The sequence below is a fragment of the Lissotriton vulgaris genome, chromosome 5, assembly GCF_964263255.1.
Source record: "Lissotriton vulgaris chromosome 5, aLisVul1.2, whole genome shotgun sequence".
NCBI classification, from domain to species: Eukaryota; Metazoa; Chordata; class Amphibia; order Caudata; family Salamandridae; genus Lissotriton; species Lissotriton vulgaris.
Genome location: NC_141693.1, coordinates 1,256,223,737 through 1,256,241,749, shown reverse-complemented (window position 1 = coordinate 1,256,241,749; position 18,013 = coordinate 1,256,223,737). Strand labels below are relative to the sequence as shown.

The 18,013-nt window shown below is 43.0% G+C and overlaps 1 protein-coding gene across 1 annotated transcript; it reads right to left on the bottom strand.

The window, feature by feature from the left end:
- Window positions 1-1,476: 1,476 nt before the first annotated feature.
- On the bottom strand, window positions 1,477-3,060 carry KCNA10 (potassium voltage-gated channel subfamily A member 10). The gene has a single exon (XM_086919650.1). It carries the CDS (start codon window positions 3,055-3,057, stop codon window positions 1,477-1,479), a length of 1,581 nt encoding a protein of 526 aa, XP_086775776.1. The 5' UTR covers window positions 3,058-3,060.
- Window positions 3,061-18,013: the final 14,953 nt, after the last annotated feature.

Sequence of the window (18,013 nt, the reverse complement as noted above, 5' to 3'; positions counted from 1 at the left end):
TCATGCAGATATTAAACAACAAATTACCTAGATGTGCTCCTTCATAATGTTCCTCTCTTTGAAAACAAAGAGATCTCTGAACACTGGCCTTCTGTTGATGATTGCTGTAGGGGCTGAAGCTTTTTACAGTTTCTCTTTGAAAGAAGACTAAGGGGCAGCCTTTTGATACAAAAGACCGGGCAATTGTCCCCCGCCTGTGCTATTAGGTCTTCCATTACCTATGGCCTGGCTAGTAGAAATGTCTTACATGTCCTTGGTGACCACTCCGGCTCTGGGCTGGATACATACTTATTTGAAACAGTAGTGTGCCACTTGTTTGAAATAACATGCCTCAAGGTCAGCATTCGATTCAACAGCCCAGTGTGAAGGCTGATACCTTATATTTCAAGAGTCCATGCATTTACAGTTGATGCACTTATGTCAGGACATACGTTTATTAGTGTTATGCCGCAGTGCAGACTGTTTCCTGTAACTCGATAGAAAAAATTAGTCTGGTACCGATGTTGGGGCAGATTTACAAGCCCCCAGTGGCGTATTTCTCTGCCCCATATTTAAAAGGACAGGAAAAGCCACCCTTAATGGCTTTTTCTATCCTTGTAAATATGGCCCCTTAACACGCAGTACTTTGCCTGAAAAGGGCGTTCCAAGGGTGTTGCTGTGGGTGTTCCCATAACAAGACACATTTCGAGATTTACGAGGAATCATAAATCTGGAAATGCGTGTGAATACTACACTGTAGTGATTGTTTTTGTGCAGTAAGGTGCCCCCTCCTGCACAAAAACAATCTCCCCATGACGCAGTCATCCTTGCACCATGCAAGGGTGCCTGTGCCAGCACATGGCAGCTGTTTGGGCTCCAGCGCGGGGGATAGCACAGGAATACAACATATTATTGGAAATATGTCACATTCCTGTGCTTTGAAAGTGCCACAGCGTGTCACAGCCAAAGGGCTTGCGGTGCTATGCTGTAGCACTTTCTCGTAAATCTGCCCCGATGATCAAAACTGCGAGCCTTTAAAACACAAAACAGAGATTTAGAGACCAAGGATGCGATAAATTGTTTGCAGTGCTGAAAATATAGTTCAACAGGTTTGCTTCTGTGAATTTGTCATCTATAGTATGTAGCGGTAACTCTCCGTCAAGTGCAAGTTCTCATTTTAAGAGTGTTTTAAGAGTGTTTAACAGTAGTCCAATGAATATTTAACCTCTGAAGAGGGAGCATAATGCTCACCCTAACAAGTTCATAGCTTGTAAACACCTGTAGAAAAGTTATTTTTTCCTTTATCTATCAGTCTCATAACAGACTGATAGGATGATTATTGAATATGTGAAGCTATAATTTCCTTTTTTTTACTTCTCCGTCATTTGGGACACACATCAAAAGGACATTCGCCCATTTTATTTCATAAAACATGTTCATTTTAGAAACCTATAAACGACGAGAAACATAAGGTACATTATTTAAGCCAGCGTGCCTTTAAACGTCTCCTAATTCTCTGTGTTTATTGAAAGGGCATGACTTTCCATTGTTTGCTTGGTCACGAGCACATGCTCCATTGTTCTTGTTCAGAGACGCCTCACTTCCTGATCTTGTAATGGTCAGTGATTGGAGTTTTTCTACCTCTGCTGGAACCGCTTGTCTTTCCTCATTCTCGGTTTCCCTATGGTAGAAGTAGTTGAAATTTGAAACAATCACTGGGACCGGAAGAGCAATTGTTAACACCCCTGCAATGGCACAGAGGGTGCCCACCATTTTCCCTCCAACTGTGATTGGACACATATCCCCGTAGCCCACCGTAGTCATTGTGACGACAGCCCACCAGAAGCCATCAGGGATACTGGTGAACTGCGACTGAGGTTCGTCCACTTCTGCAAAATAGACAGCACTGGAGAAAAGGATCACTCCAATGAACAAAAAGAAGATCAACAAACCGAGTTCCCTCATGCTGGCCTTTAATGTCTGCCCTAAAATTTGCAACCCCTTGGAGTGCCTTGATAACTTAAAAATCCTGAACACCCTGACAAGTCGAATGATTCTCAAAATAGCCAGTGACATATTCTGCTGGCCTGTGGGCTCTGTCTGCTGTATTAATTCGGTTATCAGAGTCACAAAATAAGGAATGATGGACACAATATCGATGATATTCATGATGTTTCTGAAGAACTCTGTTGTGCTGGGGCACACGGTAAACCTCACCACTAGTTCAAATGAAAACCAAATAATACAGGCCGTTTCTATCACAAAGAATGGGTCAGTGAAAGTGTTCGGCAGCTTAGCAATGGAAGTGGAGTTGTTACCATCTTTAGTTGTTGGAAATTCTTTTTCTTCCCTAAATTCGGGCAAAGTCTCCACACAGAAAATGAGAATGGAGATTATAATAACCAAAACGGAGACCAAAGCGACTCCTCTAGCAGCATTGGAGCTTTCCGGATACTCAAAGAGTAGCCAGAACTGTTTGTAAAAGTCATTTGTCGGTAAAGGTACCTCAGGATCCTTGATGAACCCCTCATCTTCCCTGAACTGCTCCATTGCGTCATTTCCCAACTCGTAAAACACAATCTCATCGGCGAACACATCAATAGGGACGTTTGCTGGTCTCCTGATTTTGCCGCCGGATTGGTAGTAGTATAATATACCATCAAAACTCGGCCTGTTTCTGTCAAAGAAATACTCGTTTCTCATGGAATCAAAGAACTGCATCCTCTTGTGGGGATCTCCCAGGAGAGTGTCAGGAAACTCGTTGAGTGTTTTGAGCTGTGTTTCAAACCTGAGCCCGGCAATGTTAATGATCACTCTTTGGTCCCCTTCTTCCAGGCTCACCTGTCCAATTCCCAAGCTGTCATTGCATTCCTTGGAGAAACGGGAAAGGAAGGCCTCATTGGTGGAATTCCCATTCACTAGAAGTTTCCAGTTGGACCTAAGGCTGGCACTGGTTGACTCTGGTTTCTCATACTGATTGGCAGAAGTGGACTCTTTGCAGCAGGCAGCATTTTCCTCGCCGCTTTCCATGCTTTCACAAAAGGTATCTCGCAGCTCCATTTCTTTCCAAGTGGCCATCTCCACTATCATGAAGCAGCTGGAGGAGAAGAAGTTGCCTCATCTGGCAGCATGTATCTTCTTTTTATCTTCAGGACCTGGAATAGAATACAGATACATGGATGACGGATTATCGCTCTATTTCAATGTATACAGTACAATGTAACGAGTCAAAACAGAATCAAGGTTTGTGTCCAAATGTATTAAATATCTATAATTTGGTTCTGTATCGCAGTACTGTACTTATCAGTATAAACAGAGAACCTTCCAAAGTTCCTAGCAACAACAGCAGGAGCTGAAACAGCATGTAGGGAGTTGTACAGTTAAACTTCATTGAAGTAAATTTGCAACCTTTTCATATTGTTATTTTTATGTTATTTTCTAACAATTGTCAAACAGCTACAACAGCATACAAAGAAAGACTTACATAATATTACCCAGCGATCCTATTCCTGTCACCTCTCATCAGCAGCACTCTCCTCATTGCTTCTAGTGTCTACTCTTCAAGGATTTACTTGTTATCACTGGCTTTAGTAGGAAAACATTAGCGTGGATACCAGATTTTCACTGCTGTGATGTCACTCGGTGAAGCAGTCGCTTATCTGGTCTTTAGCTTGATCGCTAAAGCTTACTGAATCTCAACAAAAATGGTTAAATGTTAAATGAGGGTCTCTGTGTCCAACACCACCTCCTCTTCTCTTTTGGTTCTGAAGGAAAAGGAAAGGCCTGAATGTGGACTGTTTTCGAGCTCTTCTAATGTCTATTATCCACTCTCTCCACTCTGTATTGACAGCGGTCAATCAAAAGTGCTATCATAATAGAGCCATCTCTCCACTCTCAATGAGAGTCTTGAGCATGGCATTGGGGCTGTGAAGGGAAGTAAAGCTTCAGAGTGTGATAATGGAGGGTTTCAGGGCATCTTTTACTTTTTTAGATTTTTGCAAGGGGGAGGAGAAGAAGGAACAGAGTGGTGGGAGTGGTAGACAGGAAGCAGGTTTTTAAAAACGCATTTTGATAGTACACTGAGAGTGATGTATATTGCTTTTAATTGCAATGTAAAGTGCGTCCTCGCTTCACTTTATCAACCAGTTATGTATATTTATGTTATGTATTTCGAGTTCCAATTTAGATATTATCCTGGGTAGTTCCAAGTGGGGTTGGAGGCAGGCGAGTAAGCATGTCGTTTATCCGAATAAACTCGAATAACCTATGTGCATTCTGGGATACCTGTGTGTAGTAGTGATGGGTAGAATGCGAGCCACTACAGAAGTGGAGACTAGTGACTCAAACACCTGGTAATGGTTAAACCCGAGGATTCAGGTCACAGAAAAAAGACAACCAAGGAGAATTGAAGAATAGCCTACATTAGTGTGTCTATGGGTAGTGGTGAGTTATTGTGTGCTCACCGATTAATTAGCTCCAACGGTTCAGTCGCGTGAGCATGATTTCATACTCTTAGCCTCCTCACTGAGCAGCATTCCCTGCTCTGGAATGTTAGTGCAGTGGTGTGCATCACAGAAGTCCCTAATGATGAAGAGGCTGTCCATCATTAAATATCAATGTGGGCTCAAGTGCCTGCGTGGTCTGACACGGAGACCATTTTGTGGCCCACATAGGCAACAAAATGGTCTGTGGACATAAACAAAGTGCATGCGCTGATGTTAATTTCTCTTTCAAGTGGTAAACGATGACTTGTGACCATCAAAAGTCAGTGGTTGTTGAGAAGATTAGTGACAATTTATGATGTGACTTAGCTGCAGGTGAGGAAGTGTATAATATTTTGGAGGAGATTGCAAGGAATATTGCTCCCTCCCATCATTTTTGTCAAAAACATTCATTATAAACCTATTTCTTTGGAACACCCTGTTCAGAATATTTTGGAGTGAATACCTTTGTTGCAACATGGTTTTGGTGGCATTTCAGAGTTTTGGTATGGTAAATACCGCTTGACAATTGTGATCAGAAGCGTTTGACGAAACTGTTAACCTCAGATGGAATAGCAAATATGTTCCCGAGAATGTGGATGGATTTACAGCACAAACTGGTGCATGTACTGGTTAAGAAAAACGTATTGAAGGACAACCTCTCAACAATGCCAACTCATATGCAAAAGTGCATTGAAGATACATAGGGAAGTTGTCAGATTGCTTTGAATAGTGATAGTGGTGCCCAGCAATAATGAATGAGGAGTGGAAAGTTGAAAGTATCCTATGTTGTTAGTGAATTCACTACGCAAGGTTCGCCCAGAAAAAAGAGCTTATGTCTTCAAACAAAATCTTATTGGGAAGTTGGAATTCAGCGAAGAATGGTAATATTATTCCTCCAAAGAATTTACAAAGAAAGGCAAGACTGATTTGCATATGTCTGGGTCTGAACTGGGGTGGCAAAGTGAGCTAAAGAATGATGATGGATTCAACCCAGATCTTTGACTGGGGGAGTTTCAGCACTCCGTCTATCAACTCCTTGTGTTTGCTTTCTTTGTCCTAAGTTGGCAGACGTGGGTCCCTTGCTCAATTTGCCACTGGATTCAAGCTACTCTGGCTGATGAGAGGTATTTCCCTGAAACCGGTCCCAAGACGCTTGTTTCTGGTCCAGGGAAGTGTAGTGTAGTTCCTATATTCCCAATAGGCTCTGCACATTGGAATAACATATACTATAGTTTAGACGTAGGACTGAGGTCGACTAGGTCTCTATAGAATATATTAGACTTAATTGTGAGTGCCAGCTAGCTCAGAGGTCACTAGAAACTTTCTCGAATTCACAAGAAGGGATTCATTTCTGACAACCGCATAAACATGACAACTTTGTTTCCCCAGGATAAGAAACGTATCTATAGAGTCGCGGAAACAATAGACAACTATTTAACTCAGTCAATCGTGCATGCTTCGTTTCACCAGAGGTGATGAGAAATAGAGAGACGGGCGTTTTCAATAAAAAGTATTTATTGAACAGTCTTCTTTCTCAAGCATAAGAAGTGAACTGCTACAATCGTAATACTGGTTATAAAGTACAATGCGTACAGTATGAATAGTATTATAAAGTAATACTGTAAAAGCATGATATGGTATCTAAGCCATATAAAATACCATAAAATACATACATTAATAAATAAAGACTAAAAGTACTCAACTGGTGCTTTTAAAATACGCCTACCCCGGTGAACCTAACCTAGGTCTTGTACAAGGGAAGAAGTAAGGGAGGTGTAGCTTCAGTTTAGTATTCTTTTGCCAAGAATCTTTTCCAAGAATTCTTTAAGGGTCTAATCAGCTCCGTACCTTGGTTTAGAATGAAGGAGGTCTTGTATCTCTCTCTCAGGACTCGATTTCCCAGCAACCCTCAAGGGTAGCCTGGAAACACTGGAGCTGGATTTTTCGGCAGGAGAAAAGACAGCGTCTATCTCAGTGCGTCAGCTGGAGAGTCGGCTTCCTTCGGCACTTGCAGCAGCAGGGCGTCGGGCAAGTAGATAATCGAACTGCTCCAAACCAACGTGTCTTTGCCTGGGCAAATGTGGGCATATTTATACCTTGAAGGTGGCGAGTTTGACGTAAGGTTGGACATAATAACGTCATCAAAGACTCAGTTCTTTGAAAACTCCATGAGTTCTTGGATAAATTAATATTCAAGCAAGCGGAAGTCCCTGACAGCTGAAGGCGGGTTTTTCCAATAAATCGTTGTGGATTCTCGGAACCAATGGAAGTAGCCATGCCGTATTTGGGCTGCATAGGCTAAGTCTAAATATGGTTATGATTTCTATGCCTATATAAAGATAGGGTGATTTATACCTATATATGGGCATGAATCGGGAAAATTAAACTAGGGTCCTAAATTCATATACAACAGAAGACCTGGATTGGTATTTTGGGCTGGACTGTTCCTAAAAGGAACAGGGTCAAGACTGATTTGCATATGGCTGGGTCTCAACTGAGGTGTCAAAGTGAGCTAAAGAACAAAGAATGAATTGAACCTGGATCTGTGACTGGGAGTGAGTTTCTGAGAAGTTTCAGCGCTACATCCATCACCTCCTTGTGTTTGCTTTGTTTGCCCTAAGTTAGCAGGGTATGCCCAGACGTGGGTCCCTTCCTCACTTTGCCACTGGATTCAAGCTAGCCTTGCTGATGAGGGGTGTTACCCCAAAACTGGTCTCAGGAGGCTAGTTTATGGTCCAGGGAAGGCCTGCCTTGGCAGTTCGGGGTGGACTGTTCCCATAAGGAACAAGCTCAAGACTAATTTGCATATGGCTGGGTCTGAACTAGGGTGGCGTTGTGAGCTAAAGAACAATGATGGATTCAACTCAGATCTGTGACTTAGGGTGAGTGTCTGAAACGTTTCAGAGCTTCGTCTATCATCTCTCTGTGTTTGCTTTGTTCACCCTAAGTTAAGTTGGCAGGGTATGTCCAGAAGTGGGTCCCTTGCTCACTTTGCCACTGGATTAAAGCTAGCCTGGTTGATGAGGGGTGTTACCCCAAAACCATTCCCAGGATGCTTGTTTTTGGTCAAGGGAATACCTGGCTTGGCAGTTCGGGCTTGGCTGTTCCTATAAGGAACAGTGTCAAGACTGATTTGCATATGGCTGGATCTGAATGAGGGTGGTGAAGTTTTTTTCCCCTTATTTTTAGTGTTTTCTATAGCGCGAACATGACCCAATCATGGGTGTCAGAGCGCTTTATAGTTCAGCCACAAACAGTTTTAATCACAGTTTACAAATTTACAACTAACAAACATCTTCAGTCTTACTATGCGACCACTAGGGTTATAGTAGTAAATGTCATGACATACTTGCATTTAAAAAGGAATATAAAATGTAATATCCTTTCTAAAGAAAACCTGATTTCTGAACTGGATGCACAGTTACAGGTACAGATCAATAACCATGTGGCTTGATAGAGGTATCTTCATTAGCTATTGTCCTTGAATGTTGCGTATGGACTTGCGTATCCATGCTGGTCTGACTGAGGTCCATAGGTGTGGCTCGATGAAAGCACAATGACTTGTGCTGTCCCGGAGCCATTACTCTGATATTCGCAGTACAGTCATCCTGTTATCTCCACCTATTAACACATCTGACAATAGTAGATTCACGCATGATTAAAGGTCTCAAAGGAGTCGCAAGAGGGCCGTCATTAGTTACGGGAGAAATGTACTCATGAGAAAGGACTTAGCCTCTTTTTTGAATTGCGAGACAGAGGTGATTCCTCTAATATTAGGAGGAAGCGCATTACAAATTCTTGGTGCCGCTCCCTAGAATGCTCTATTGTACGTTCTCTTCTTACGGAAAATTGCTGTGAGATAAAGAACGTTGATGGATTGAACCCAGATCTGTGAGTGGGGTGAGTATCTGAAAAGTTTCAGCGCTCCGTCCATAATCTCCTTGTGTAAACCAGACATTGATTCCACAGGCAGGCAGAGGCACAAGGATGGGTAAACAAGAAAATTCAAACTTTCCAAAAGTGGCCTTTTCAGACACACAATTTAAAGACCACCTTTACTAAAAGATATGTTATTAAATTCTGACCTCAGAGAGCCCAAATTCCAAATTTCTATCTGTTCCCTATTGGAAGTTACACTTCTAAAATGTTACAAGGTAGCTTCAATGATCGCCTATAGGTAAGCTAGTCCTTCCATTAGTGAAAAATTAAATAGACCGCAGATGCCAGATGCCAGCAGCACCGGGGTGAGAGCCACACACAGCACGTCCACAGGACTCCAACTCCCAGGCTCCCCTGCATCGCCTCATCACGCCAGCAGCGCCCAGAGGTGCCCGGAGGTGGACTTAAGCACCTGAGGGCCCCCGCAGCACGGGACGCTACAGCAGACGCCAACAGCACCAGGGTGAGAGCCAAGCACAGCTGGTCCACAGGACTCCAACTCCCAGGCTCCTCTATCTCGTCACGCCAGCAGCCCCCGGAGGCGCACTTAAGCACCGGCGGGCTCCCAGAGCACGGTACACGTGCGGGCCAAGGGCTGGCCCGTCAGCGCCCGTCAGAGCTCAGAGGAGACTGGGCTGGGTCACCCCTCTTTCGTTGGTGTTTTGCACATATGTTGATTTAACAGCTGTGTCGTTATCGAGGGAAAGCGAGAGGGGCAGCAGCCACTAAGGCCTGTCATTACAAGTATCGATAGCACGCTGGAAAGGGCTGTCAGTATTGTGTCTAATGAGATTGAACTGGCCAAGAGAAGAGGCGTCTCTCCCTCGGCATGGAGCACACCCTCCTCCCAGTAGCTTGATGGGCACCAATTTGAACGCTTCTTTATCCAGTGGTACTAATTTTAATTCAGAGGCTTTCCTTGATGCACCTCTTGACAGTGTTACAAATGATGCTCTCTTATGAAACTCAATCCCTCTGGAAACACAGGCGGCCCTTGAGGCAATCATTGGGGCGAAATGTAAAAGAAAGCCTGCTAAAATCATTAGCGCCAAGAGGAAGCAACACAACCGTTCTAGTACATCCTGTACTGCTCTAAGTTCTTGGATACGCGCTTCTCCAACCCCCAATACTGTTGTTGCTTCTGTGCACCCTCCAATTAATGAACCTTGTTGTTCTGTTAGTACTCAGACTGAAACCGGCCTCTTTTCCTCTGACAGTTGCAGTTACCATTAATCGTATTGTTGATACTGTCTTTGAGCGTGTAAAAAATTTACTCGACAGCCACTTTGCAACTTTGAAGAAACGACTGCTGCAGTCTGAGTCAATTTGGCACAAACTCAAGCATCCTGGACAGTGCTTGTTATATATGGGAGGACAGCCTTAATCACACCATCTAACAATGTGCACAATTCTAATCCTAACATCCTGTCCTGTGTACCCAAACCTATCCTATCTACTGATTCTTGTGGTGTTTGAAATAAAGTTAAGGAGTGCTTTGCGCTTGAGCGTAGTAGTGTGGAAAATAGTACCTTTAACAATGGTGGTGTAGAAAGCTTACTTGTTAAAAATGTGCCCAAGCTTATCACCTCTGTCAGTACACCTATTGTAGCCCAGACCAGTGTTGTCCCAGGAGGCAACATATCATGTGAGGGTGGTACTGATACTACACGTATGTTAAGTCCTAATGGTAGTAGGGAGTTTCTAAATTTGCCCCCGGCAGCCTGACCTTGTGTCGTGGTTTTGGCGGGTGTGCCCCCTCTTAAGGCTAGTCAAGTTGAATCAGGGATCAACTACGTAACAAAAGTGTTGATTGGCTATGTAAACACAAAGGGTTTTGGGCGTCACTCACCAATAACATCATCATGGTATGCAGAGTTGGTTTGGTGGGGCAGTCTCCAAAGAGTATCAAGGGGGATTGTATAGTCATTAATTTTCGTAATCCGTCAGTGGCTAAATCGATTATAATGGCACAGGAGGCCCATTCCAATATTTCCACTAGCATATGGGCCTTACCCATGGGCTATTTTTATAAACCCTCTTTGGGAGTTACATTTTCGGATGCCCCCTCTGCCGCCCCTTCCCTCTCTCTACATAATAGGTTTTTGCCACTGTCGGGTTTGGATAGCCAGGATTGACTGTCTTCCCCCACTAGCACCATCAGTATTAGCTGAGCCAGCTTCCTTTTCAACTGCGTTTCCACCTCGTTAACTTGATGCTCCAATTGGGCTTGACGCTGATTCCACTTTGAAAATATTAAGCTGGAATGTTGCGGGTCTGGCATCTAAAATGAACTTATATGACTGGTTGGAGCTAGTCCAAAAACAGGATATTTTAATGTTTCAGGAGACAAGGGTCAAACGGGAGTTATTCCTGGAGGGGTTTGAATTTTTTAATACTGAAGTCCTGATTCCAAATTCTGGCCGACCGGCAGCAGGTCTCTCAATTTGGATTAATATCACGTCAGGTGGTAGTGCAAAGGTCCTTGACACCAAAAAATTATAAATTTCAGGCAATAATTTATAAACGGGGGTTTCGGTTTCTTTAATACATTTTTTGTAATAATGATTTTCAGAGTGTCCCTAACATGAATTTTACTAATTTGTTTAAATGCATCTCTAAATGTGTTGCTAGCTCTGTAGGAATTTGTCTAGGGGTTGACTTCAATTTCAAGCTACCCGTCGGAATTTATTCTGCTATTCACCCTACCAGCAAGGCACCATTATGTAATAGGGGGTCCAATTATTAAATTAAATAAGCACTAATAACTTTTTGAACATGATGAAGCTTGCCGCAGTATCTACAGGAGCTAATCATATAGAACCTACATACAGAGGCAGGGGCTCGGCCTCCACCATCAATTTCATTTTTATCTCCTCTTCATGAGAAAAATGTGTGTTAAAAGCTGAGATTGTTCCTACTGTCCTTGGGGAGCATAACCCCATCAAACTAACTTTGAGTCTTGCCCCCAGGCCGATCTGTGGTAAAGAGTGTGGTGCAAGGGATTTGTCCCCCTCCACTGACAACCTTAGATTGGTCTGGCGTGGTATGGATAATAAAGTCTTATTTGGTAAGATGGTAAGAACATTTCCGGAGTTAATTAATACCTGCCTGTCTTTTAAGGAGCATAATCCTGCCGTACTCGCTGCTTTTACGCAGCTATGTGTGGGCATTAAAACCTTGTTATCTAGGCCCATCAAGGAAACACACTCCGGCCCTAGTTGGTTTAACACTGATTGTTCTGTAGCTAACACAGCTCTACGAAGGGCACTCGTCAAAAAACCTAGAGATAGAACTCTCATTAAAACACTTAGACAACGCTATAAAGTAGTTATCTCGATTAGAAAGAAGGAAATAGTCAGGAAATGCTGGGACATTCTTGCCCTCGCAGTTAGGTTAAAAAAAAGGGAAGGATTTATGGTTGGCCATTAAAGATATGAGGCCTTTAGGACATCCTCTGTCTTCAATTAGTTGTAATATTGCCAGCGAGACATGGGAAGCGCATTTTTGTAAGATTAATTCAGTACCAGTCTCAACTATAGCCCCTAATGAGTATGCAGTTACCACTAGGGTCTCGATTAAAATTTGTCGGAAGTAGAGGAGGCTATTAAACAGAGTGTGGGCTGCAAAGCCCCAGGCCCCGACGGTTTCCCCATTGACCTTATTAAAAATTACCCCGATTTTTGGGCGTCCTTATTGTTGATTTCTTTTTATAATTTAACAGTTTCCACTATACCTAATACCTGGTCAACCAGTATTATTGTGCCAATTTTTAAAAAGGGTGAATCCAAGCTGTTATAGGCTGATCTCCCTGATCGCTAACACTCTGAAAATCTTGGGGAGGGTCCTGTATAATAAGATGAGGGCGTGGGCCGAGGTAGAACAGATTTTACATCCCTGTTTGTTGGGGTTCAGAAGTAATATTGCCACTCTTGAGCAGTGCCTCAACTTCAACTTGATTATTGGTAAATACACCAAAGCCAAAAAATCACCTATTTACTTAGCTTTCATAGATCTTACCTCGGCCTATGACTTTGTCAACAGGTCACAGCTTTGGACTATCCTTTTAAACTACAGCCTGGGTGAGTCCCTTGTACATATTTTAGCTTATTACATAAAGACCTGCATGCCCGGGTGCGTGTCGGTAGGGGTGGTGAGATATTGAAAGATATTGAGGTTGCTAGAGAGGTCAGGCAGAGCTGTGTCCTGGCCCCTCTTCTTTTTATCCTTTATATTAATGATCTGGATAAGTTATTGGTAACACTCACTCATGAAGTCCCTAGCATTAATGGCAACAAACTTCCTGTCCTACTGTATGCTGACGAAGCAGTACTAATCTTGGTGTGGTGCTTTGTTGATTTCATGGCTAGTCTGGACCTATGCACCAATTAAAAAAAATACTTTCTAATGGCATGTGGCTCGAGGAAGTATTTTAACACGTCAATTGCTTTAGACTGTTCACAAAGCACTCGCACTTTCCCCTATTTAGGGTTGGTATTTGCTTCCAATGGACTGTAGGCTGATCATGTGGGGTACAGCAGGAGAAAGTTTTCTAATTCCACTAATATAATCCTTGGTTTGCCCCAACCTAGGAACTCGGACGTCATATCTGCCATTGTTAAGATCTTTAAACTTCAACTTCAATGTATTCCAACTGCCACCTATGGTGCAGAAGTTTGGGGCTTTACCAATTGTGATAGCATCCAGGGGGAAGAGAACAGATTTTGCTGTAAAATCCTGGGTGCTCGTATCTCCTCTTCACAGTACGCCTGCCACAGTGAACTTATATTAGATTGCTTAAAATGTGACAGGGGTGAGTGTTTGATTTGCTCAAACGCTCCGTCTATCATACCCTTTGGTATCTCTTTGTTTGCCCTAAATTGGCAGGGTATGCCCAGATGTGGGTCCATTGCTCACTTTGGCACTGGATTCAAGATAGCCTGGCTGATGAGGGTTATGAACCCAAAACCGGTCCCAGGATGCTTGTTTCCGGTCCAGTTGGCAGTTCGGGCTGGACTGTTCCAATGAGGCACAGGGTCAGACTGATTTGTATATGGCCATGCCTGAACCGGGGTGGCAGAGTGAGCTAAAGAATGATGATGGATTAAACCCAGATCAGTTGACTGGGGGTGTGTGTTTGATTAGCTCAAATGCTCCGTCTATCATCCCCTTTGGTATTAAAATGTGACAGGAGCATGGAAATACCTTGGCTAGCTGCTATTTGCGAAAGCCTAACAAGCGTGAATTATGAATATTTATTTTTAAATCCTTCTGATTTTGGTATTATAAGAAGGCTTTATATGCACTATACAGAAAAGCTAGATACAACAAAGAGATTCAGAAAACCCCTGTTGCTAGATATATGCATAATGAGAACATTTCCCACTTCCCATCTAGCTACCTTCTAAAACCCATTGGTCGTTGGGAAAGAGGTTTGCTTTTTCGGCTGAGGATTGACAGAATTAAATTTTTGCTTTGCTTTCCTGTGGGGTACAATTCTAACCTTGATTATGTGCCATGCCCCTGTAGTAGCCAATATAGACGATCTATGCTGCATTTTATTCTTCTATATTTACTATTTAAAATACACCAAAAGGTTTTTGATACCATACTTTAAGGCTATACCTGTGATTGATCATAAGTCAGCTTATGTGAAGGTTATTGCCTTGGAAGATGAAGAACTAACCTTTCGGGTCGGATCCTTTTCGTAACTCAATTTACACTCCTTAAAATCTGATTACTTTTACTTTTGCTTTTTTATTCTATTTTAACTTACATGTTGTAAAAGGGAAGGTTAGAACCTGGCAAGTGAGTGAGTTTGCCAGGTCAACATGACATTTTAAAACTGCAATCACACACACTGTAATGGAAGGCCTGATACAAGTTTACAGGGCCACTCATGTGGGCGGTACAACCAGTGCTGCATGCCCATTAGTAGTAGCATTTGATTTGCAGACACTGAGAACAAATAGTGCACTTTAATAGGGACTTACCAGGATATCAATTATCCCAACCATTGAGAACCAATCAGAGTTGCAGTTTATACAGGGAGCACTTGCACTTTACCACAGAACAGCAGTGCCCAGAGTATCTAAACCAGAAAATAAGATGTCCAGCACACAGTCAAAAATGCAGGAGGAAGAGGCAAAGGGATAGGTGAAGCCAAGCCAAGGATGCCAGGTCTAGCAGTTACAAATGGGGAAAAGATAAATCCTCATAGGGCGTTTTGACCCTAATATCCATTTAGGTAGTAAAGAAAATCTTGATAGTCATCTCCCTTTCTAGTGGAATACAAATGATAGCAGCTGAGCTATTGGTGAAGTTAGATGTTCATAGGCAGTTTATACTGATAAATGTTTTTATACATAAAGAGGAGAAGTATAGACTGAACAACTGGGTTGACACTATTGATCGCATCATTCCAGAATGTAATGGGGACATTTCCGAAAGTTATGCTAATTCTGGCTGGGGAAAGTTATTCAGATGAAGTGCAGCAGGCGCTCTTACTTTATTATAATATACCTACTGCCTATTTCCCTGAAGGCACGACTAGAAGTCACAGGCTTTAAACCACTGGTTAGCAGACTATTGTCTCCTGCATTTGAAAGATTGTTTTGAGACATCCCGGCTGCCCAAACTTTTCATTTTGGCTCCCATGGGTGCCTGTTTGACTATATCTTTGCTACAGCATTGCAGTTTGGATACTATTTGGATTTTTAAAATAATGGATGTTCAGGCAACCGACCACTGGGTTCTCTCTGCCTTTTTTTGTTTTGTGGAACTGTTGGAGGCATGACTCGCTTAGACCCTCCCTACCTACACCATTTAGCCAAGTTCCAGATGTCGTACTGTGTTGATGTGCTGTCGGAGTAAATCCCAGATAAAAGTGTTTGGTACCATATTGTTTTAGAAAATGTGCTATCATGTACTCTAACTAATTTGAATAACAATAGGGCGCTGGGTAAAGGCCAGGGCAGTAATGTATGATGGTTTGCCGTTTCATGTTAGAACATGAAATCATATTTGAGGGAGGCAACAAAACAGTACAAGCAAGTGGCTAAGACTTTTTCTGGAGAAGAACTGAAATGCCTATGGAGGCAGTATAGTCAATTGATCAGAGCGAAATAACTGCCTTTTACCATAAGCACTGGTTAGACGTGTTAGCAATAATTCAGTATGGGGACCAAAGAGCTTTCTGCCAAAAGGTGAATAAATTCAGTAATGCTCACCAGCGGGCCCTTAAGTGTATGATCACTGAGGATGTATTGGTATCATTCTTGGCGGATCTCTATGTCTCATTACCTATGCAGGCCAACTCAGAATTGCGTCCAAATATGGGTGTAGTCTGCGATTGGTTCCCGGTCAAAGAGATTAGGTTGCACGTAATTGCCTTAAGTTAACTAGGGCCGTGGGGTTGATCAAGGAAAATAGCAACTGGTGGGCAAGGGTTTAGGCTTACTTGTTTAGTTGGATAGTTACAACGGGGTCCTATACACCCTAAAAGAAAGGATCAGTAGTGATGCACATTTTAAAATAAGGGAATGGTAATCACCCCTCGAATTATAGGTTAATAAGCATTCTAGATATTTCTGATATGTTTTTTTTCCCAAAAATCCTATTATCTTATGTGGAGGAATGGGTTCAGGAGAACAAGATCACCCTTATTGAGCAAGGGGACTTTTGTAAGGGCCATTCCACAGTGGATCACTGCTTTGCGTTATCGGCCATTATTAAGAACTCCATGGCAGTAAACAGAAAGCTGTATATCTGTTTTATAGGTTTCCACACAACCTTTGACACAGAAGATAGGGGAGTTTTTTGGGAAAAGATCAATGCATGGAGATTCCCAAGTGAGCTACTCTATTTGATCAATGCATTGCATATCAATCATTGAGCACAGGTTGAACTTGTAGCTCTGGGCGCTTGCCCAGGAGTATTCCTATTTGTAATGGTCTCTGGCAGGGGTATGTATTGGCCCCGAACTTATTTAGTCTTTTTCTTGTGGATCTATCCTTAGTTTTAAAATTAGGCAATTCATTCTCTCCAAAAGTGGGGCGGTGCACACCCCATGCTTGCTTTACGCAGCTTATTTAATGTTGCTGAATTACTCCCCTTTAGGTCAACAAAGGACATTTGAGCCTCTCTAGATGCTTTTAGTGAATGCAGTTCTCTGAAGATAAATAATAGTCTTTTGGAAAAAGGACTTCTAAGTTAAATTAGGTCTTGAACTCAACATCAGTAGAAGTGGTGGAGTCTTAAAAATATTTGGGGGAACACAATTACTAGGAAGCTACAGTGGGAAGCCCATAATAGGAGTATAAGATCTACAGCTCTGGAAGAGCCCAAATGTTTGCTAAGTTCAATCAGGTGTATGTGGGCATTTCTTTGGCTCCCCTTATGAAAGTTTATTAAGGGAAAACCTTCTCTTGTCCTGTATGGTGCTGAAATTCTTGTGCTCGAAACTTCTTTCAATTGGGGCTTGGTTGAAAGTACAGTTCATAAGGCCTATCATGTCTGCCCCATGGCGCAATGGTTCAGGGTATTAGGATAGAATTGAATTTGGTCCCTTGGTGCTTACTGACCAATTTCAGTATGTGCAAGTTTTTAAACAAGCTAGGAAAGGATGAAGGTGTTCTCAAAACCCCTAAATGATGCTGGGAAGAGGGGCGGGTGTGCTGATAGGGAAGATGTTTCCCTTTATCCTAGGCTCAATACAGACAGATACGCTGGGGCGTTATGTGGTGGTCAGGAGAACATGGGAGGGAAAGAGACTCAATCTGTGCTCGGTGTACTCCCCCCTGAGGCTCCAGACGAATACGCTTGAGGCATCGGGTCCCCTGATTTTACAACTTCCAGAGGGCCGACGTGTCTTGGGAAGTGACATGAATGACATTGTGTCGGCAGAGTTAGATGTGGCAAAGAGGGGAATCTCTGAAACAGCCACAGGGAGATCAGCTCGGGGATTCCTGGGCACCATTATCTTGAGAGGTATATGGAGACTCCAGCACTCAACCAGAAGGCAATTTATCCACTTGTCAGCAGCGACCGGGAGCCTCTCTAGGCTCAACTAAATCATCACACAATGCCCAGGATTGGGGGAGTTTGTGGAAGCTACACACATAGCGGGGGGTGTATCTGATCACTCCCCAGTGGGAGCAAAGCTGTTGGTCCCAGTAAAAGACCACACGCTGGCCCTGAGAATAGATCCATGGCACTTTAAGGATGAGGATTTCAGGGAGGAAATGCGGAAAGAGGCAGAACACTACTTTGGTGATAATAAGGGTTCGGTCGATTGCAAGGTGACCCTCTTGGAGACCTTTAAACAGGGGCAGAGCTCAATGCAAGAATAGGGCCATTAGGAAGGAAAGACACTTGGAATGTATTAACCTAGAAAATAAAATAATAGGCCTAGATGTCCAGGCAGTGGAAGATGACTCACAAGCAGCCCCCAAATCGGCAGCGCTTACAGCTATTCCAACTGCGGGACTTGGTGGAAAATAATGCTAGGGCACAAGCCTGAGCCACACAATACAAACTCTATGATGTGGGAGATAAGGCAAACAAACTATTGGTCTGGCTGGACAGGAAGAGGAAAAATGGAGGATGGAGGATGG

What these genes read in the sequence shown, in the direction of transcription:
- KCNA10 (XM_086919650.1), bottom strand. Translation starts at nt 3,057, where the DNA reads ATGGCCACTTGGAAAGAAATGGAGCTGCGAGATACCTTTTGTGAAAGC.